The 23,641-nt window shown below is 41.6% G+C and overlaps 1 protein-coding gene across 2 annotated transcripts in view; it reads right to left on the reverse strand.

The window, feature by feature from the left end:
* LOC127632330 (collagen alpha-2(VI) chain-like) overlaps positions 1-23,641 on the reverse strand; it is a 31,047-nt gene that overhangs the window by 731 nt on the left and 6,675 nt on the right. Inside the window, exons 3-28 of one of the 2 annotated variants that reach the window (XM_052110857.1) lie at positions 22,517-23,124; positions 22,328-22,348; positions 20,889-20,954; positions 20,542-20,595; positions 20,373-20,417; positions 20,256-20,282; positions 20,135-20,161; positions 19,671-19,715; positions 17,893-17,946; positions 17,736-17,798; positions 17,582-17,644; positions 17,445-17,498; positions 17,308-17,343; positions 17,166-17,228; positions 16,399-16,461; positions 16,240-16,302; positions 12,982-13,044; positions 12,837-12,887; positions 12,467-12,565; positions 12,086-12,148; positions 8,542-8,577; positions 8,387-8,432; positions 8,152-8,304; positions 3,998-4,453; positions 3,869-3,907; positions 13-2,289 (exon numbers count right to left, since the gene is read on the reverse strand). In XM_052110857.1, the coding sequence (XP_051966817.1) occupies positions 1,994-2,289; positions 3,869-3,907; positions 3,998-4,453; positions 8,152-8,304; positions 8,387-8,432; positions 8,542-8,577; positions 12,086-12,148; positions 12,467-12,565; positions 12,837-12,887; positions 12,982-13,044; positions 16,240-16,302; positions 16,399-16,461; positions 17,166-17,228; positions 17,308-17,343; positions 17,445-17,498; positions 17,582-17,644; positions 17,736-17,798; positions 17,893-17,946; positions 19,671-19,715; positions 20,135-20,161; positions 20,256-20,282; positions 20,373-20,417; positions 20,542-20,595; positions 20,889-20,954; positions 22,328-22,348; positions 22,517-23,124 (2,654 nt within the window). In that variant the 3' untranslated portion in view covers positions 13-1,993. Of the gene's footprint in view, positions 1-12; positions 2,290-3,868; positions 3,908-3,997; positions 4,454-8,151; positions 8,305-8,386; positions 8,433-8,541; positions 8,578-12,085; positions 12,149-12,466; positions 12,566-12,836; positions 12,888-12,981; positions 13,045-16,239; positions 16,303-16,398; positions 16,462-17,165; positions 17,229-17,307; positions 17,344-17,444; positions 17,499-17,581; positions 17,645-17,735; positions 17,799-17,892; positions 17,947-19,670; positions 19,716-20,134; positions 20,162-20,255; positions 20,283-20,372; positions 20,418-20,541; positions 20,596-20,888; positions 20,955-22,327; positions 22,349-22,516; positions 23,125-23,641 lie in introns of those variants that run through there. The other variant, XM_052110856.1, reaches the window with a different exon arrangement.

Here is a 23,641-nt window from a genome sequence, read left to right on the forward strand (position 1 = left end):
ACAAACACAGCAATGTTGGTCTTAGTTAAACTCTTGAGACTGATTTTGTCTGGAGCTGAACAAAGTCCAACCTAAAAGATCCCTGGTTCGTTTGTCAGAGGACGTCTCCCTACATGAGCTGATTTTATGCTCTCATGCCACTCAATACTGAGACAATCTATGATAGTCATATACATTTTCATAATCTGACAAGATCAAATATTCAAATAAACGTCACTATAATGGAACTTTAGCCTCATGTGAAGCACAAACGCGTCAGTGCACAACAGTGCAAAAAAATCAGAAAAAAATACAAATAAATAAAAGAAATAAAGGAATTAAATAATTAAATACAACTAAATTAAATAAAATTGTATGTATTTTGAAGGACTATTTTTAACTTTTCTATAAAAATATCGAAACATCCTTAAAACAAGGAAAATGACTTGAGAAGAATAATGGCATGAGAAATTACGTCTTGCTTTTAGATAAATTCACTAAAATTGGTGTGATTAATGCTTAAAACAAGAAAAAAACTATTTGCCAAAGGGGAAGGAAAAATAATCTTGTTTTCGATTTTAATCAAGTTATTTTCTTATATTACCCCATTGACAAATTACCCCATTTTTTTCATTATAAATTTTTGCAATACAAAATTTTGTTAGATTTCTCTGAAAACAAGATTGAATATCTTCCGCCATTTCGCATCAATTATATATCTTGTTTTAAGAATGTTTCGATATTTTTACTGGAAAAACAAAACAAAAAAGAGATTTTTCTGAAGCGTAACATGCATTTGAAACAGAGACTGCACGTTAAATGTTGCTAATGTCACATCAAAGAAATGCACTTACATGAGTCTGAAATGTTGTGACAATTTTACAAAAGGGTCGTTATATCCAAAAGATAACATAAGAGTAAATCTAACAAAAAAGCTTTTGATTGCTAAATACGTATATGTTTATTTGTAACAAATTTCTTCTTGCAACACTTCTTGCAGTCCACGAACTTATATCATTTCTCATTGTACATTTCTAATATACAGTGTAATATATGTATAATTATTGTAACTAAATGTACACAAGTTACTTTTGTTACTAAGACAAAGTCTCATTATTTGAATGAAACTATGTCCCTCTGAATTCCTATTAGCTCATAAAGCTCAGACACATTCAGTGAGTCTCTCATGCATAAGCAATGCCATAGATGTGCAGTATTGGACCTTATTCATATTGCTATGCATTTACTGCCAAAAACAATAATTGCACATACAACATATGACACATAGATGGCCATAAACATTCATGTAAGGAGTCTACATAAAGCAAGACTGAATTGCCATAGCAGCACATATATATATATATATATATATATATATACATATACATATACCAAGGACATCTGATGATCAATAATGGTTTAGCATCTAAAAAGCTTGTATAAATATTGTCCAAAATCTATGAGAAGCTACAGGGGGGCTTGGCTTCAGAATTCAGCCATGATGTGCAAAGTGCAAAACTGATTTCAGCGATTATCGTGAAGCTCACAATACATGTAATCTGTATAGATGCATCACACTGACACATCTCCTGTCACATTTATAAGATGAAAATGCCTTCAAATCATAGAGACCCTGAGGATTCAAGCAAATTAACATAAACTAGCATGTTGCACGTGCAAAGTGTCCAAGAGTCTGTTTAGAAATGTTCATTCCGCTTCAATAGGACCACAAAAACAGGCATTGAGGCAAAGAGACGCGATTGCCGTTTCACATTTTCTTAGCAAGGAACTGCTCGTAGCACAGGTTAGTAGAGTTAGTGGTTGTTAATCTGGCCATGAGGTTAACTATTTTACATGCTTGTTTCCTGCAAACTAAGAAAAGTATTAGCATTGCATTCTAGTCGTTAATGCAGAAATGGTTGCTGACAGAAACTAAATTCATTCTTAAGCACAACTCCACAGCGAGGCCAAGGGCTTCCAATTCTTTTAGAAATGGCCGATCCATATCAGAAGCCTAACACAAGCCCAGAGCCTTGTTTGGGTCTCCCATGATGTCGGAATAGACGACTCTAAACGTGTCAGTGAACAGGTCGGTCCATTTCTGTTTTTCAGGTCCAGACGCCTGTTTCGCTCTCTGGGCCGTGTAAGCCAATGTAGCTACAGCCCTGGTGTAGGCATCGGGGTGCTTGAGCTCTTGTAGATTGTTGATTAAGTTTGCCACGCTCGGTACAGTGTTCGGGACAGGACTGTCATTTTCCTCCTCTGCAAGGGCGTCGTGTAAGGGATACCCATTCCACGAAGATGCCACATCTGCAAGTGAGGGTTGAAACAATAGTTTTAGGGGCCTCCTAGCAACTGGCACTGCCTAGTTGCTTTTTAGATTTTATGTTTAGATTATTTTCTTTTTCACTTTGTGTTTAGCTAACACACTCTCTCAATGAAACATCATTCTACCAATGATAATCCGCACATGGCCACGCGGTTCCTTCAGTAACGTTTCAGCCTTGTTTCAGAGGACTCTGTATCTTTGGATGTCTTTAACGGCAGCAGCTTTTCATGTGATTTGATTGTGTTTTTCATGAGAACAACAGAATGCAAAATGCCAATAAAAACTAAAAGAAGTTATTTGCAAATGTACTTTGATTTCAAACAAAACCAGTATAAAGACAAGGTACTTCATGTATTACTTAATCAATAGCATTGCTTTTTGAAGATGTATGTTTTGTTTTCCTGAAATTGATGCATGCACCACATTCCAAAAAAGTTGAGAGAGGGGCAGTTTAGGACTAATAGCAGTCTGATGTTAAACAGGTGAGGCAATCGAGTTGTAGTATACAGTATAAGGAGCCTCCAAAAAAAGCCTTGTCCTTAAATAGCAAGGATGGGTCGAGGCTCGCCAATATGCCAACAGATGCATCAGCAAACAACCCAGTGCTTTGAGAACGCACTTAAGTTCTCCAAAGACAACTGGAAGGATTTTGGACATTTCACCCTCTCCAGTGCACAAAATAGTTCAAAGATTCAAGAAATCAAGTCAAATCTTGGTGCGTAAGGGGCGAGGCCAAAAGCCACTTCTGAATGCACATGAATTATGTCTTAAAAACATAATTCATCTGTAATGGATATCATGAACATGGGCTTGGGATCACTTTAGTAAACCATTGATAGTCAACACCACTCGCCGCTGCATCCACAGATGCAAGTTCAGACTTTACTATGTAAAGGAGAAGCTATACATCATCACTGTCCAGAAGTACTGCCAACTTCTCTGGGCTCGCTCTCAACTTTAGTAAACCTTTGTTAGTCAACGCCACTCGCCGCTGCATCCACAGATGCAAGTTAAGACTTTACTATGTAAAGGAGAAGCTATACATCATCACTGTCCAGAAGCGCTGCTGACTTCTCTGGACTCGGATAAAACATTTATTTTTATGGATAAAACATTTATTTTATACATTTTTGCACTTCCATTTTTGCCGTTTAAAACTAGAAATTGCACAAGGCCATCCTGTGATTTCAATCTTTATTCAATCAATCATGCAGCATTAATGGATACGCTTTCGATGGTTTCCCGATTATGGCACTTTCCCCCATTAACGTGAGAACGAGAAAGAATAAACATTTTATTTGACATGTTCTTAGGAGTGCCAACCCTTCTACAAATTGTGGCTATTATTATTTTTAGTAGTTTTTACAAAGTGTGTTACTAATTAATTATATATAAACCAACAGTTTTTCATATCAGCATTTTCCTGCATATTACCATTAACATGCCGATAGTATAAATATCGGCAGCCGATACTTTGGTGCATCCTTACTAAAAACATCTTGTTTTAATCTTGTTGGGGACAAATTAGAAAAACTTGCTGAAAAGAATATTCTCACTTACCACTTCTGCATGGAAGGTCAGGACATACAGTCACTGGATCTAAAACATAAACCGTAGTGTTAATGTAAGGGATTTGTACACTTTATGGATATCATGATGGCAAATTGACGGCCAGTTTCCGGGACTCACCTGGGCAAAGAACGGCCTCAATTCGATCAATGAAATCCTCCGCGACCAGATCAGCGAATCGCCTCATGCCCATGACCCTGCCATCTTTTCTGCACGCGATGGACTTCAGGCTCTCGTTCTCCTCTGGCTGATCGAACATGTCGCCAATACCGATGGCGTTCACGTCAATGCTGGTGTCTGTGCACAGGTAATTGAGCAGCTTGTCATCATCGCGTGGGTCATACCGGCCGTCTGTGATCACAACTACCGTCACTTTAGACTTTGCGCGACGGCTGTCACGGATCAGGTTATCGTAGGCGAACTTCAGGGCCGAAGGAGTCCACGTTCCTCCGGCGATCCACTCCAGCTTCTTCACGGCATCTTTGAAGGCAGACAAAGAGTCGATCTTGGAGTCGTTGAGGTGAATCGCCTGGAATGTTCCGTTGTGACTGTACTGGACGACGCCGACTCGAGTTCCTGCGCAATATAACAAATGCGAGTCAGAAAACATAAAAGCACTCCTGCATCCCTAAACTGGTTCAAAGTGCCACTACACTCATTTAGATTGAATATTGCCATAACGAATTGATAATAAGCAGGAAAAAAGCACCAAAAGACCAGATTTGACATCAGTGAGCCCGTTTACATGCACACCAATGCTCTGATAACTCCCAAAAATCAGCTTATTTAAAAAACCGACAAAGCAAGAAATGTGTTTACAAGAGATTTAATATATAATGGCATTATTAAACCCTGAAGAGGCATCCGAACAACAGTTGTGCACAATGGATAAGCTGGTAAGGACGCTGGTAAAGCTGTGCAGTGTGAAAAAATAACACATGCTGTTGGCTAATAAGGCATCACCAGATTAAGAGCGTGCATGTAAACATGGTCATAGACGACAGATCTTGAGAAATGATAGAGCAAATGGCGGATGGCATCACTTCAAACCCGACGTGTCTTCTCGCTATATGTTATAATGCACGCAGACATGAATGAGATTTGAGAGCTGCGCCATAGGGGAAGATCTTCAGTGAATAATAACAGACATTTTGGTCTGTTTTATGGTGCTGTTTGGTTATTTTTGGAGCTTGAGAGCATCCGTCTCCATTCACTTTCATTGAATGGAAAAGCAACGTGGAAACGCTCCTTTAGAAAGCCATATGAGTTTGAAACAACATGAGGATAAATAAATAGTAATGGTATATAAGTATATATAACATTTACAGTACTGTTCAAAAAGTCTTATGCACATGTATGGAAAATAAAAAAAAAGAAAGGAAAGATGGACGTCTTGGTCTGTGGTTGTAGATGTTGACATCTTTGTTGCAGTGTAGTTATGGCAAAGCACACTCGGATTCAGCAGAGTCAGACTGAACAATGAACATCGTAAACACAAACCTTTTAACCAGTTTATGAAACGGCTTTCCACCCACAATGTAACTTACGTTGTGCTCTTCATGTACATTAAAGGGGCTTTTCCACTGCACGGTACAACTCGCATCGGCTCGCTTTTTTGGGGGTTTTCCACTGTGGATAGTAGCTGCTACATGATACTTTTTTTAGCACCACCTCGGTCGAGGTTCCAAGCGAGCCGATACTAAATGTGACGTCAAAATCCTGCAGATCACTGATTGGTCCAGGAGAATCGTCACTACTAGCGTCACTGGATTTCCGACACGCGACATCAACCCGCTAGTTTTAAAGTTAGCAACAGTGATAGCAGTATCATTGGTTCACTAGACTTTCGAATTGTAAAAAGAAATGGCTGTGCGCAAAACCACACCGAGGTGCAGATGTTCCTCTCGTTTGCGATGAGCGATACAAAAAAGTCTTTCAGGAAGTGTCTCAGCTGTTGGCCGCACACGGCTACCACCGGACCTCCCAACAGTGAAGGGGAAAGTTACAAACACTTAAAAGTGACGACAGAACCATCAAGGAAATGTGGAAGTGGTTCAACCAAATGGACGCTATCTAGACCGGCGAGCAATGGGAGGGAGAGTGCGCTGGACTGGCGTTGTTGGAGTCCATGATGGAGGATGGGACGTTTTGGACAGGGAGGCACCTCTCCTGTGGTGTGGCAGCACTAAGTTGTACATTTCTAACATTTCTTGTTTCCATAATAGTCAAGCCTTTTAGGTGATGCAGCCATTCTGAGATCAGGTCAGTGGAACTCATATTTTAGGGCAGAATACTGTATTCTTACACACCTTAGATGCTTCACATAAACCTTTGCCTTAAGAATGCAATTTTATGTCTTCTGCTTTAATCTGCCAGTGGGAAATATACATTTTAGATTACTTACAAACATTACTTTTGCGACAAGAATAGATGGAATGGATCTGAACATCAGATCTGAGTCAGTCTGGGACTGTCAGAGACAGACATGACGAAAATGACCCTGAAATTAAAAATGTAGGGGCTAAAAATACCCTATAATAATTTCCATCTTTTTTAATTTGTTTTATTTTATTCTAAACCTCATGCATATTTTCACAAAATAAGATATTTAGATTTATAGGTAATTAATTTGAATTTGTGTGTGTGTGTGTGTGTGTGTGTGTGTGTGTATATATATACACTCACCTAAAGGATTATTAGGAACACCTGTTAAATTTCTCATTAATGCAATTATCTAATCAACCAATCACATGGCAGTTGCTTCAATGCATTTAGGGGTGTGGTCCTGGTCAAGACAATCTCCTGAACTCCAAACTGAATGTCAGAATGGGAAAGAAAGGTGATTTAAGCAATTTTGAGCGTGGCATGGTTGTTGGTGCCAGACGGGCCGGTCTGAGTATTTCACAATCTGCTCAGTTACTGGGATTTTCACGCACAACCATTTCTAGGGTTTACAAAGAATGGTGTGAAAAGGGAAAAACATCCAGTATCGCGGCAGTCCTGTGGGCGAAAATGCCTTGTTGATGCTAGAGGTCAGAGGAGAATGGGCCGACTGATTCAAGCTGATAGAAGAGCAACTTTGCCTGAAATAACCACTCGTTACAACCGAGGTATGCAGCAAAGCATTTGTGAAGCCACAACACGCACAACCTTGAGGCGGATGGGCTACAACAGCAGAAGACCCCACCGGGTACCACTCATCTCCACTACAAATAGGAAAAACAGGCTACAATTTGCAAGAGCTCACCAAAATTGGACAGTTGAAGACTGGAAAAATGTTGCCTGGTCTGATGAGTCTCGATTTCTGTTGAGACATTCAGATGGTCGAGTCAGAATTTGGCGTAAACAGAATGAGAACATGGATCCATCATGCCTTGTTACCACTGTGCAGGCTGGTAGTGGTGGTGTAATGGTGTGGGGGATGTTTTCTTGGCACACTTTAGGCCCCTTAGTGCCAATTGGGCATCGTTTAAATGCCACGGCCTACCTGAGCATTGTTTCTGACCATGTCCATCCCTTTATGGCCACCATGTACCCATCCTCTGATGGCTACTTCCAGCAGGATAATGCACCATGTCACAAAGCTCGAATCATTTCAAATTGGTTTCTTGAACATGACAATGAGTTCACTGTACTAAAATGGCCCCCACAGTCACCAGATCTCAACCCAATAGAGCATCTTTGGGATGTGGTGGAACGGGAGCTTCGTGCCCTGGATGTGCATCCCACAAATCTCCATCAACTGCAAGATGCTATCCTATCAATATGGGCCAACATTTCTAAAGAATGCTTTCAGCACCTTGTTGAATCAATGCCACGTAGAATTAAGGCAGTTCTGAAGGTGAAAGGGGGTCAAACACAGTATTAGTATGTGTTCCTAATAATCCTTTAGGTGAGTGTATATTAGTAAAGCAATTCAAATCAAGAATTTATAAATAAAATGACGATACACTGTGTTTTTACAATGCTGTCATAAAGATAAAAATACCCTTGAAAATCAGATCCATGGGGCAAATATTAATAGCCCCAAAATAAAAAAGTTAATTTCTGACCCTGACTGTGGCAAGTTCTCCAAGATACTAGGAGAATTGGTGCAATTTTAAAGGCACAGGGTGCTCACGCCAAATAATCATTTCGATTTATGTTTGTTGCACTTGCTAAAACTATTATTCATGGCATTACATTTGATGTCAAACATCCTCACTTTAGAAAATTAATGCTGTATACAGTATACAGTATATATACTGGTCTGTAGATAATTGTAGTCTCTTAACCTGTTTCAGAATTGGGATCTTTTGCCATGGATCCTAGTCTGTTGAGGGTGTTGATGACAAAGTTCTTCTCCAGGGTAAAGTTCGTCAATCCCACACTCTCTGAGCTGTCAATCACAAACACAATATCCAGAGCGCCACATCTCTTCTCACAATCTGAAACAGAAATGACGCCATTTTTTAACCGACGCCAACACAGCAACATATTCGTTTTCAAACTAATTGATAATAATCTTACCACAGCATCCACAGGTCTCTCTGATATAGTTCATGACGTCACATTCCTGAGAAAATTTATCAAATATTCAATATGCATCCCTAAAGCTATATTAAAGGGATAATTGTGTATTTTTAATGGATTACAAAATCAGAATTTTTTAATGGAGTGCTTACAGTAAGGCCGGGGTCTCCCTCTGGACCAGGGTCACCCTGTTAAACACACAATATTTATTATGAATTGCTTAAATTGCAGTGATTTCCCAGGACTGGGAAGAGAAATCGGCACAGGATTTTATTTGGCAACTGGCCCAAAACTTGTCGAGGGGGGGGGTCACTGTCCTTTTCTGCATATCGTGGCGGCGTTTTGTGGTCCGTTCTACATAACGTGGCGGCACATTTTAGCTTATCGCAGCCCATTCGGCACGTTTCTTGACCAACCCATCGGCCTGCTCAGTTTTCCCGATGGACAGTCCACCCCTGATCGGCCCCAAAGTGCGTCTGCCCCCTGGGAAAATGCCCGGTATGCCAGATTAGCAGCCCAGCCCTGGGTAACGGATATCTACCTAGATAAAATATCCCACATCATGGGCCCGTTCTTTGTACGCTGATTAGGGAGTTAACCGGATTTCACTGTTGACGGTTTGACCCGATCCTGGATTGTTGTGTTCTTAGAACATCTCGGAGTTGCTGTCATGGCAACAGGTCCGTAAACTCAAACCTGCTCGGGAACAGGCTTATTTAACGTAAACAGGATTAGACTGCACCTTTATTACCAGATGCGATGCTGAAAGTGTCTACTCAAGCCTATAAATTATTCTTACGAGGACCCTTTTGAAGCACATAATACATTTAGTGAAACAATAATTTTATGAATAATTTCAAATTGACTAAAATAATAATATTGTGGATAATAATAGGTACAGCCCGTTTTGCACATTTAGAGGTACTGCTTTAGTCGTGAGGGAGTAATCTACTTCATATTTACTTCATATATCAGTAAAATGTTCTCGCGCATAAAGTTTAGGGTTTTGACGTTGGTTCTCCGCAGCTCAACAGATGCAAAGAACTTAATGAAAGAGCGATGTCTGCATTTGTGCCATTAGTATAAATGATAGTCCTCTTACATAATAAAACAAATCATTCATGATTTCCGATGTTTTCCGGCCATGTAAGAGAGCTTTTCCGCCCTTGTGCGCAAGTAAAAATCATGTATGTAAGGACATTGAAATAATCATTACAAAAATGCAAATCAAAAGTTGCAATTGAAAGTAACGTTACACATTTAATTTATTCACAACTCTTCAGCCTTTTCTCTTTATTTTGTGCGATTTGGTTTCTTTTTTTAATGGGAAAGTTCAGCCAAAAATGAAAAATCTCTCATCATTGATCACCCTCATGTGTGTTTGACCTTATATCTTCAGCAGAACACATTTGAAGAAAAATAGAAAAATATGTCCGCTCAGTAGGTCCTTAAAATGCAAGTGGATGATGATCAGACTTTTGAAGCTCCAAAAATCACAGACGGACAGCATAAACATCATCCATACGACTCTAAAATGATATGATTGCTTTTGGTGTAAAAAAGATCAGTATTTAAGTACTTTTTAACTATAAACCATCCCTTACAGCAGCTGCAGTATGCATGTGTGTGATGTAATCATGTTGGCATGTTCTTGTTAGCACTGATGCACGTAAACAGCACTTTTCGTCCGGATGTGTCGCACAAGTGAGGAGGAGGAACGCTGTACAGAAGCTTCGTTGGTTTTGGTTTAGACCTGTATTTATCCATTTCTTAACTCACAATAGTGTATTTGTGTGCTTATCATAAATGTCTCAACCAAGAGGAGAACGTGAGATTAAATCCATAACATGTCAACACGAATACATCACATGAGAGACCACGTGAACTGCACCCTCTTGTGAAGCCTACTGGAAGAGATGTTTTATATTTAGCTTTTTGCACCATATCATGTTAGAAGATGTTAATTTAAGCACGTTTATGCTGACTGTCTGTGAATTTTGGAGCTTCAAAAGTCTGATCACCATCCACTTACATTTTAAGGACCTACTGTTTTTCTATTTTTCTTCACATGTGTTCTGCTGAAGAAGGAAAAGTCACACACTTAGGATATCATTTGGGTGAGCTATCCCTTAAAGATTACTTTCTGTTTGGCCTAGGTTAACATCAATGTTACGACTCTCTTTAACTTAATGAATACAGAAATATCTCGTAGTATAAATGTAACTAATTTATAGGTCTATATATGTTTATATAGAGTATATGGGTCTGTTTCAAAATGTAGAGAGCTGCCTTGCTGTCCTCCTGCCTACATAGGCTTCTATGACAGCATCCTTACTGAGTGTGGCAGCAGGGGCGTGGTCAAGCATCCGTCCAAAGAGAGAGAAAGAGGGAAGGCCTCTGCCAATTGGACTGCTTCCTCCAGAAACGCTGTGCGGTGACACTGGACCCATTCTGCCATCCTCTCCGGTAGTCGACGGATCAACTGCTCCAGTGCCACCTGGTCGACAATTCCCTCGATGCCGCGGTCCCCCTCCAGCAGCCATTTTCGGCAGGCATCTCGAAGTCACTGGGAGAAGGCAAATGGGCAGCCGGACTTTTCCCATTCCATGGACCAGAAGAGCTGCCAGTACTGTTCTGGACTTCGACCAACCTGTTGCATTATGGTCTTCTTTAGGTCACTGCAGTCCAGGAGACTAGCCACCGGCAGTTGTTGGGCTGCAAGTTGGGGTTCCTCAGACAACAAAGGAATGAGTCGGGCCACCCATTGAGCTCGCGGCAAGCCCAAGATCTCAGCAGTTCGCTCAAAGAGGTCAAAGATGTCTTCTGGGTCATCCTCTGACCCCATTTTCATGAGCATGGGCGGGGGTATGGGGCCACTGTTGTCTGGGGTCACAGCTGGGGCTTTCCCCTGACTTAGGAGGCTCCGGATCGCCTGCCAGTCCTCTGCCTGAGATCTGAGGATCTCGTGGAACCGATGATCTTGGTCCTGTCGGAGCTCAAGCAGGGCCTATTGGGGGGAGTGGTGGCTGGTGAGGGACTTGAGGACCTCGGCCAATGGTGAGGACTCCATGAGGCATACCAACTTTGATCTTGATCCTGGGTTTCGGCACTAGTGTAACAACTTCACAGCAGAAGGGAAGGAGAACACAGGAACGTGGGTTTTCTAGGCTCAGGTAAGATTTTAATCGGCCACATCAATGCTTTACAACTTCACAAACTCATCAGCTTCACAGGCACGTAGTCACTTAAACACATTAGCTTCACAAACACAACAGATTAAACGCAACAGCTTCAGGAGCACTGTGGCCTTCCTTGTGCCATACTCTCTCTCTCTCTCTCTCTTATGCTGGTGGCGTGGCTACTTATATGCCGCTCTCCCCATGCTCACTGGAATTAGAAACAGGTGTTAAGGTTAAACTAGCTTAGGTGCAAGCATCCTTACTGCTTTCTCTCTCTCTGGATGGATGCTTGACCTTGCCTCCGCTGCCACTGGGAGATGATCTGTCATGTCGGCAACCGATCACTGCATTGTTGATCATGGTTTTGAGTAATCAAATCCGCTCATGCATTTGAAGAATAGAATTAGCTAGAGGGGAATTATCATGATTACAAAATATGGAATATGCCATATCATCTTGTACATATGAAGAACGAGCCTCATGCATTAAACATGAAAACAACCATCAGTTATCTCACGTCTCTTCCTTCATCTCCTCTCGGCCCTCTCAGTCCAGGCTCTCCACCGGGTCCGGGCTCTCCCTGTAACACAAAGTCCTCATCAGATCCCTTCTGTCCGGTAACGCCAGTCTTTACACTACGAATCAATGAACACTTTTTGTTATTCCAAAGAAAAAAACATGACTGTGTTATCTTTGTGTAATCTTTCAAAAACAAACTGCTGATGTCACCAAGTCATCTTATTTTAAACCCCTGCCCTCCTAACACCTTTCACAAAACCCGATCAGTACCCGAGGGATACAATCAAGTCCCGCTCTACATGTTTCACACATGGTGGAAGTAAAATTGTTCATCAAAAACCGCCTGAAGAAAAAAGCTAAAATGAGTAAACTTGCTCACTGGCCCTCCTGGAGTTCCTTTGGGGCCTGGGTCTCCCTTTGATCCACAGTCTCCTCTACTTCCTCTGGGACCTGGTGCACCTTTGTTGCCTCTGTCACCCTGTGAAACAAATCAACGGTTTATCTGAAGTATGTATCTGAAGGATAATACATCAGGGTCTAACTGTACATGATCTGAGTTGAAATGGTTTGATCAATTATGAGAAGAAAGAGACTGCAGTCATACGAGAGACATGAAACTAGCACAGCTACAGTACATGGGAAATCACTAATCTGATACAATCATAAAGCTTAATGTTCAAACATAAGACAAGAGACAACTTAATGTAATGGTAAACAATGTCAAATGATAACAGTCAGAATCACTGTACCGTAGGTCCTCTCTGTCCAGGATAGCTGATCCCAGGTCTGCCTGAATCTCCCTACAACAAGAACGCAAGTCGTTCTGTGTTACAACAAAACACTGATTTGATGCATGACTCATGTTTAATCCTCAGGGGACTCTCTGTGATGTACCTTTGGTCCCGGGGGGCCAGGATCTCCTCTTGGTCCTGCATCACCTGGGTCACCTTGAGTACCCTGTAGCACACAGAACATGCTGCAAATTAATATTCCAGATCCACTCAAGACATCACATATAACTTTAAGACAATAACGCTGATTCTGTTTTGCTACCACTGTCACAGCAGCATTCATCATTGATGTTGCACATACAAAGTCGCCCAACAGACTCAAATGAAATTTGAACTTCAGTGGGCAGAGCAATTTACCACCAATTTGGTGTTTGAGGAAACCTGTTTGAAAACCAAGAAGTAGAAATCTAAGTCCCGTATTCACAAAGATTTTTATCTTACCATTAGGAGTTTTCCAACGCGTTCCTAGCTAAGAGTTTTTGCTTAAAACCTATTCACAAAAAAAAGAGTAACGCGGAGTTGACCTCGTTGCTATGGATGATGTCAGATTTTATGAGCGCGCTCTTTTAAATCACCCAAAGTGATTGGTAGACTGGGAACCACTATTTGCAAGTGAAGACAGACAACAATATATGCATATATAAACATAAACTCAGCAAAAAAAGAAACGTCCTATCAGATTCAGCTGCTTTTATTTTCAGCATAGTTAACATGCGTAAATATTTGCCTGAACATAAAAAGGTTCAACAAAATCAAAAGTAACAGTCAGTATCTGGTGTGGCACCAGCTGCATGAAGTACTGCATTGCATCTCCTCCTCATGGACTGCACCAGAGTTGCCCATTCTTGCTGTGAGATGTTACCCCACTCTTCCACCAAGACACTTGCACATTTCCGGACATTTCTGGGGGAATGGCCCTAGCCCTCACTCGCTGATGCAACAGGTCCCAGACGTGCCCAATGGGATTGAGATTCGGGTTCTTCGCAAGTCCATTGTAGAACACTGACATTCCTGTGTTGCAGGAAATCATGCACCGAACAAGCAGTATGTCTGGTGGCATTGCCGTGTTGGAGGGTCATGCCAGGATGAGACTGCAGTAAGGGTACCACATGAGAGAGGAGGATGTCTTCCCTGTAACACACAGCATTGAGATTGCCTGTAATGACAACAAGCTCAATCCGATGATGCTTTGACACACCGCCCCAGATCATGACGGACCCTCCACCTCCAAATCGATCCCGCTACAGAGTACAGGCCTTGGTGTAACACTCATTCCTTCGATGATAAATGCGAGTCCGACCATCAACCCTGGTGAGACAAAACGGCGACTCGTCAGTGAAGAGCACTTTTTGCCAGTCCTATCTGGTCCATTGAAGGTGGGTTTGTGTCCATAGGCGACGTTGTTGCTAGTGATGTCTGGTAAGGAGCTGCCTTACAACAGGCCTACAAGCCCTCAGTCCAGCCTCTCTCAGACTATTGCGGACAGTCTGAGCACTGATGGAGGGATTGTGTGTTCGTGGTGTAACTCGGGCAGGTGTTGTTGCCATCCTGTACCTGTCCCGCAGGTGTGATATTCATGTGTACCGATCCCGTGCAGGTGTCATTACACGTGGTCTGCTAGTGTGAGGATGATCAGCTGTCCTTCCTGTCTCCCTGTAGCACTGTCTTGGGCATCTCACAGTACAGACATTGCAATTTATTGCCCTGGCCACATATGCAGTCCTAAGGCACGTTCACGCAGATGAGCAGGACCCTGGGCATCTTTCTTTTGGAGTTTTTCCAGAGTCAGTAGAAAGGTCTCTTTAGTGTCCTAAGTTTTTATAACTGTGAGCTTAATCGCCTACCGTCTGTAAGCTGTTAGTGTCTTAACGACAGTTCCACAGGTTTATGTTCAGTAACAGTTTATGGAGTCCCGACGTCCCGAGAAAGCATGTCACTCTCTATGTTTCACACACTCATGAGAAGGCCTCGCTTCAAAGCCAACCTCATCATTCATACAGACAATAACCCCGATCTTACAGAGGTCCAAAAAAATCGACGGAACGAACTTTCGACCAAGAACCAAGCAACACAGACACGCAAGTACATCTCCAGTTTTGTGCTGAAAGTGCTGGTGTATTAATTAAATAATTTGGGTAATCCGATAGCAAATCAATGTAGACTCAAAGAAGGTTAAATGGTTCTTCAGGCTTCGTCAACACTCCGTGAAGTTCATTTTCACTGTATTGATCATTTATTTCACATTCTGTCACTCTTTTCACCAACCTGTCTCTGTATATATGTGTTAGATTAGATTTATGTTTAGAATAGCAATAAAGTTTGTCTGAGTTCGAAGATGACGTGACTGTGGTATATTTTGATAAATAATCTCATCCCTGTTTCTAAATGATTTAATTAATAATTATTGACATATTAAAGCTAATTCCTTAAAGTAGAAATTGTGAGCGGATACAACGAGAATTTTATTACGACAAATAATCTAGTTATTTGTCATTTATCTAATTTATAATGGTTGTCGAACACGACTGATTCCAGTATACATTTCAATACCTAATAAGGACAGTTTAATTTAGTTCATAGCTCACATATTTCAAGACCCTAAATTCCCTTCTAAATTTAGCATACCAAATATCCTTACATATAATGTTGTGAGAATGAGGACAATTTAACGGTTCCCTCCTAAATATCTAACAGGGGTTTAGAAATCCTCATGACGATTTCTAAGCTGTCGTGGGTTTAGAAGCTACATTTAGTATTAAAATTCTTCATGAATTACTCTTGGATGAAAATTTGGTAGCTACTTTTAGTCTAAAGATTTTTTGTGAATACGGGTCTCAAACTAAAACACTGTGCCAAAGTATATTTTGATCATGTACGCCTTGCAGCTCCACGCAAAGTATGTGTGACACAAATTGCATCATCAGCACAGCCGCCTGGCTTGACTGCGTGCTCGTGGAGTCACGAGTTCGAACCCAGGGCATGCCGAGTGACTGCAGCTACGTCTCTGTGGTAATGCGGTCAACACGTCATGTGATAAGATGCGCAGATTGACGGTCTCAGATGCTGAGGCAACTGAGATTCATCCTCCGCCACCCGGATTGAGGCGAGTCCCTACACCACCACAAGGATTTAGGCTCTCAAACAAGCCTAAAATCTAGGTGGGATGTGCTGATAACGCAATGTGCGCTGAGCAGTCTACAATGCAGACACCTGAAATATACGTTGGCATTGACACACAGTGTTTTTAGTGTAATAATAATGAAATTTGTTTCAAGTTTCATCGAAAGATTGGGTGGAAAATATGCAGTAAAATATTCAACATTTATCAATGAATTTGGAGTATTGATCTTAATTTGTTTACATTTCTTCCTGCTTCCCCAGGAGCTCCCGGTGGGCCTCTTGGTCCAGGAAGTCCTATAGCGCCCTAGGGATTCAAAATAAAAGCCAACACATTTTTATGCTTTAATAATGTCTACCTTAAAATCAACAGTAAAATCAGAATCCAGTCAAAGATTCTCACCTTAGATCCTTTGTCACCGACTTCACCTGCCAGACCCCTCGGCCCCTCAGAGCCTGGTTCACCCTGTCAAACATTACAATAATTTGAATTAATGTTTAATTTATGTACATCAGCGACATATGCTGGTACGCACGGTTCTTGGGGCAGTGGTGGCTCAGTGGTTGAGGATCAGTGGTTACTGACCAGAAGGTCGGGGGTTCAAGCCCCAGCACCACCAAGATGCCACTGTTGGGCCCTTGAGCAAGGCCCTTAACTCCAGGTTGCTCCGGGGGTATTGTCCCTGTAATAAGTGCACTGTAAGTCGCTTTGGATAAAAGCGTCTGCCAAATGCATAAATGTAAATGTAAATGTAAATATGCCACCATGATGCGAGGGTACTAGGTGGTTGCCAGGGTGTTGCTATGTAGTTGCTAAAGTGTTCTGAGTAGCACATTACAATGCAGTTGGGTTTAAGGTGTTCTGAGAGGTTGCTGGATGTCTACTCACTGGCCCAAGTCAAAAGGTCTCTAGATCTGACTGGAGTCCCTCCTTTAATTTAAGTCTATGGGGTTTTTCCCCAGGTGAAAATGGTAAGTGTGATCTGTTAGTAAAGTACCAGCACAGCTCTCCTCAACAACTCGCATCACTTGAGGGATCCTTCATGTCTGGAGTACATACACTACAGGTGATGCTTGAGTTACTGTCAGTAATTAAGCATATTTATAATTGATATCAACAGCTTTGTAAATGTTTGTATATTTTCATTTTCAGTAATTCTAGAGACTGACCTTGTCCCCTTTCAGCCCATTTGGTCCAGTGCCGCCTTTAGGTCCAAAGTCACCTTGTCTCCCCTAAAATACAAGAGTAAAGCATCACAGTTTTGTCAATTTTACATGAGAAAATGGGTATGAAGAAGAACCAGCTCCTCACAGGTTCGCCTTTAGGTCCTAGTCTCCCGGCCGCCCCCTGTAAAACAAAAGACAATTCCCTTTAACACCCAATCCAAATAATCATCTATTTAGAATGCTGAAATGAAAATAATGATGTAAATAAAAACATATGCATACAGCAGGTCCTTTCAAGCCAGGAACTCCAGGTGATCCGGGGCCTCCTCTTTCTCCCTGTAGGGGGCGTCAGAGAGTAAAGTACATGAATGCGATTGATGGTCAATATCAATGTAATCTGTAATGTTCTGATAACTTACTTTGGGTCCAGTGTCTCCAAGTGGGCCGGGTGGACCTGATCTTCCTGCACGACCTGGATCTCCCTGAGAACAACGTGTGAAGCCATGACATCTCGAACCAATGCGAAGAAATTCACAGGCTTATAATTATCTTTTGTTTATGAAATGTATCTACCTTCTCTCCCGGAGCCCCTGAAAGACCAGAATCACCAACATCTCCGGGATAGCCATCAGAACCCTGTGAAAAACCCATTAATTTGTCAGTGATCATGTATAACACAAGTAACTGATATCCTATTACTGCTGAGCAAAAGGGGAAAAGACTGACACACCTTGTCACCTGGGTCACCTTTGCAACCAGGGGCGCCAATCCTCCCGATTTTTCCCTGTTTAGACATTGGAATTTCAATAGTCATTTATATTAAACATTTTATGACTCCCTGAGTTTCTAGTTACAATTTTTATTAAATTATTGTTAACACTCAGCTTGTGCAAGTGGCACCATTTGAACAGGTTACAGAATTTACATTTTGCATGAGGTGCAGTAGAGGTGACAGACAGGCACATAAACACTTCCTGTTCTGTACATCTGACTGAATCCAGATGATTTAACAGTATGTATTCTGCATACTTTGAGGTTTCAGTTCCAGTCCATGTGGATGGATGTGTATTGTATGATGATCTAGTTTCTAATAATGATTAGGAGTGAAGCCACTAATGTATCTGTTAATCTTCTGCGTTTTATTATTATTCTTCCCTAGCCATTGATGTCTATGGCAGCCCATAGAATTGTATGGTAAAAAGTTGTGAAATTTGGCACACTGGTAGGGGAGAGTCTGAACATTCCTGGTAGCAAATTTGGGGTCTCTTTCTCAAACTGTCCAGCGGCACTAACAGGTCAAAATTGCACTTTTCTGCTTGTAACTTTAAAACCGTGCGTACCAGATTTTCTGCCATATTTTATGTGCTTCTCCTTGAACAAATGTTTTCTGATCTGCACACAGTTTGACTTAGATGATTGTCAGATCTGAGCTGCACACTTTTTATTTTGATATTCAAAACCGTTCCTGAGAAATGGCCTTATGAAGGTAACAATGTGGATGTCAAACAGAAAATGAGGCTGTATCTTGGCAATGCTTGGGTGTATTGAGATGGAACTTGATAGGTTTTATCCTCACCACCATGACCTGAGGGTGCATATGCAGTTTGGGGATACCGCCACTTTGTGGTTAAGAAATCTAAAAATATATATTTTTGCTTAGAACTTTTGTTTAGTTTGCCTTATTATCATGAGCCTTGTCTTGTCATATTCTTTGGGACATGCACGATGCATTGATACCAAATGTTGCCATGGTTGGTCATATTGTCTGTGCACCATTCTGAAATATATTAAAAACTTTTTTCACTCCAACCTTCAACCAATTTTACTCAAATTATCTTCAGACCGAGGTGCACAAAAGTTTTTCTTTGATATTCCAAACTATTGGCAAGATATGGTCTTACGAATATGACCGCCAGGATGACAAACAGGATGCGAGGTTGTATCTCTACAACTCTTTGAGCTATTGAAATTAAAATTGGTACATGTTATCACCACTATGCCCTGAAGCAACCTGAGAGGTTTGGAGACAGTGCCACCTACTGGTCAAATGTTACAAGCAATTGAATAGAGTTACAAATAACTCCGCTTATTGTATTTAAACGGCTTTGCCGAAAATGATCAGCAAGTATGTTATATCCTATTAATCTCACTTGTGGCAATCTGTCACTGTTGGCTTGGCACCGTCATTGCTGCTTGCAGCTATATTTATATACTATTATTATTATTATTATTATTATTATTATACTATAATACTTTTCAATGGCCAACTCCTGCTAACCATTGAAATGTCTGGCTGTTATCAATGGAAATACTCAATGCGATGAAACAAATTACTTTCTTATCTGTACAGAGCTGCATATGGGTTGCACAGCAGAAACGCTGTCAGTGTGAACACTGTTGCAGTTACGCAGCTGCTACTCTAATGCGCCGCTCACCTGAGCTGTGTGAAACAAGCCTAACAAAGCACTACCCAACCTTTAAGTCTACACCACTTTAACCATAACTAACCTTCTGTCCATCTGTTCCATTTCGGCCAGATATTCCTGCAACACCCTGTTAGAGAATAAAAACATTTATATTAATTATTAAATATTTTTAAATGCATGCAGCATGGATGGTTCAATATGCTGGAAATGGAATCATAAGCCTAGTTCTAGCATTCATTATCTCAGGCATCTCATCCAATCACAAAACAGCCTCCGCTTTAGAAGTCTGCACAGCTGTCTCTCATTGTTTGCAAACTTGAGTGTTTTCACCCCCCTCCACCCCATCACTACCAGTTTAGGTCCCATCCTGGGTGGGATTAAGCTCCGCCCCCTGCCGTTCGGTTCAAGCAAGTATCTGAGCACTGAACTGTAAAACGGGGCTTCCGCCAAATGAAATAAGCATCTTTACAATCACATTAATTTCAATAACCCTGGGTCTTTATTGATTGAATATAAACTTATAAGTAAATAGCTTGAGAAACGTACCTTTTTCCCTGGAGATCCAATTTCCCCCTAGAAACCAGAGAAGTTGTGTCAGAAATCAATATTTGTGCATTAAGTGTGTTGATGTATCAGATCTTACAGATAACCCAGAGAGGAATCGTACCTTTTCACCTTTGAGACCCGGCTCTCCCTAAAAGACAACAAAAACAATGTAGTGGGTACGGCATATAAGCTGGACATTTCAATTAAATACAGCACATGATGAACGTGAGGAACTTACCTTATGTCCAGGATATCCGATGGGTCCCTCAATACCTAGATCTCCCTGTAGGTTTTGATATAAGCCCTCGTTAATAACTTAAATTCAGTTTCATTTCTTGGTTGAAACGTTCAAATGAAATGTTGGGGTGTATTTATCAAAGCACATTCATGAACTAGTTTGTACTCACAGGACGCCCTCTGTCACCTTTAGGGCCAGGGTCACCGTTATCTCCTTTAACTCCCTGTAATCAGACAGATACAAGCAAGGTGAGTTTGAATCCAGCTTGTGACAGTCTCTGAAGTCCTTTCCTCCCCATCATTTGTTGCACTGTACAAAGTGGTTCCAAGCAGCTGTTACATAAAGGTACTTCATCCACACCTTTAAAATGACTTTGTTGGTGTAACCTAATATATATACAGGTTAAATCATATTTCATGTTTTACAGTTCTCTTTCTTTCCATTTACCATCTCAATACAAGCGAAGAGGGCAAAAAAATATTCTCAAAATAAAATGAGAAAATTAGAGATCCTCACTTTCTGTCCTTTGTTTCCTGAAGGACCTGGATGTCCCGGAGTCTCCAAACATTTGGTAGAGTAGCACTGTGGAAAATATGTATGATATTTTGAAAGTTAGAAATCAGATGATACAATGAAAGACCTCAGAGTTATAGTACTAGACTTTTTCTGTCAAACATATTTCGTGACTTATATAATTGAGTCACAACTTCTGCATCAATTTCTTTCAACAAAATATTCTGTTATCATCTACCCGTCCTTGTCACTAGAAACACATACGAATGTTTTCAGGTGGAACACACAAAAGTGAAAAAAGTAGGGATGTCCAGATACCATTTTTTTTTTTAGATTGATTACGAGTACCGATACCCAGAGATGGATTACCAACAAGGCCAATGGGGCCAGTGCCCAGGGGCCCTTGACTACCTGGGGGGGCTCTGGGCTTTAAGATTGCGTGATCGAGTTTGGCGATCTCCCTGCTCGAAAACCCATCAACCAATTTAAACGAAACACCCCGCCCCCTTAGGGAGGCCCTTTGGGATAATTGGCCCTGGGCCGTTTGCAAGTCATTATCAGTTCCTGCCGATACCTGTTTTTTAGTTTTGTTTACTTTTTCTGAATTTTATATCAAGAGTTTATTTAAATTTTACTGACAGCTGGCACAAGGAGCTGTAGCCTTCATCCTCTTCATTAGCATACCCGCCTCCCATGCCGGAGACGCCAGTTCGAGTCCCGATTGGAGCAGAACCGGTAATAGGAACTTTTATTTTGGCAGAAGTGTAACGTTAGCCAGCTGGTACGTGATAGCTGTGTGGTATGTGTAAATCTCACTCCCCTGGCATCAAGAAGCGCACTAGCGACTGACACTAGGAGCTGTAGCCTTTAGCCTCTTCATTAGCGCACCCACCACCCGTACCGGAGATGCCGAATCGAGTCCTGATTGGAGCAGAACCGGTAATAGGAGCTTTTATTTTGGAGTGAAGCCCTTTCCGTTTCTGTCTGGAAAAGCCGGTCGCAAATGATTATTAAACTGCGAAAGGCTGCTATTTAATTAAATAAATCTATAGTCTGTATGTGCCTGTGCTACAAAGTGAATTAGCGTTCTGCTCGCTGTCATCTACTACAAACAGAGCATGCAATGCTCAGGATGGTGTTTTTTTGTGTATGTGCCAATAAGGAGCTCTAAAAGCAGCCGGCATTCACAAGTGCTCACATTTGAAGAACACAGCACATGCAAACTATACCAATTTCGGTATTGGGACATCCCTAAATAAAGTATAGATTAGGTCAAGATTTGAACCTAGGTCCCCTACTAAAAAGTGTTTGTTGGTGTCTCATCTTGCCTCAAAAATAATGATCTATTCAACAGCCACTGAGTAACAGTTCTGAGTGATGCAATAATGTTGCTCTCAATAGAACAAACACTGAAATGTCAGGTTAGCTGATATGGATCTCACCTCTTGATACGCCAGATGAAGCTATAAGAGAGGAAGACACAAAAGGACAAGGAAGTTAATGCTCCCCAATCATGCGCAAAGCACTAAATCATGTCTTAAAGTTCTGTTTTCAATAGTAACTATATGTTATTACATTATACCGCTGCAGTGCATAACACGGACAACAACATTAGACAGGCAGTGTATTACCATTGTGTCGTAAATGCGGTTGATTGTTGATGTCACAATGAGAGGCCGCCCCATCGTGAGATCAACTGCCATGTATTTATTGCGAAAAACACCAGCGGGCGAATTGGCGATCTCCCGAAGTCCCGTCTCCTCCAGATTCCCGGACGATGCAACGGCGAAAATCTTAATGAGCTCGTCACGCGCTCGCTCACCGGCCACTTTGATGCCACCGCATGGGTTTCCCGTCACGTGACCATCGGTGATGACCACAGCGAAGCGCTTGGTGTTGGTTTTGGATGGCGAGCGGACCAGCTGCTGGGTCATGTTAGTGATGGCACAGTCAATGTAGGTGCCCTTGCCCAGATACTGGATGTCTCTGAGCTTACTGATGAATTCCTCCTTATTAGTGATGGGGCTAATAATCTCCTGCCGCTGGGAGAAGTGGAGACCTCCCACAGACCAGCTTATCTGGACTAAACCTTTGTAGTCAACGTCTTCTAGTTTCCTAGCAAAGGCGGTGGTGAAGTCTTTGATGCTTTTGACCAGGCTACCCGGTGGGTTCTCCTGCAGAGCGATAGTCTCCGAGGTGTCAATGACAAAGTACAGGTCGATGGGGCATTCGGCTTTTTCTGGAGGGACAGAACACGCACAGCAACACAACCATACAGTTAGAATAATATAAAAATGGCCTAATCCTGGTTTTAAAGTGAACAAGATATCAAAACTGACCATATTTACTTTCTTCATACACGTTCCTGAGAATATTGTGAATGATTCATCACTGTACATTAAAGGTAGACCAATATATGGGTTGCTGCTGGAACAGGTGTTAGGGATGCCAGTAGGGGGTGTTCAGCCTGTGGTCTGTGTTGGTCTTAATGCACCAGTATAGCGACGGGCACACTATACTGTAAATAGGCACCATCTTTCAGATGAGGCGTTAAAACGAGGTCCTGACTCTCTGTGGTCATTTAAAATCCCAGGACACTTCTCGAAAAGAGTAGGGGTGTAACTATGGTGTCCTGGCCAAATTCCCCCCACTGGCCCTAATCAATCAATCATGGCTTCCTAATAATCCCCATCCATTAATTGGCTCCATCACTCCACTCTCTCCTGTGTGTGGTGAGTGTACTGGCACAGTATGGC

The sequence above is a fragment of the Xyrauchen texanus genome, chromosome 39 (assembly GCF_025860055.1).
Source record: "Xyrauchen texanus isolate HMW12.3.18 chromosome 39, RBS_HiC_50CHRs, whole genome shotgun sequence".
NCBI classification, from domain to species: domain Eukaryota; kingdom Metazoa; phylum Chordata; class Actinopteri; order Cypriniformes; family Catostomidae; genus Xyrauchen; species Xyrauchen texanus.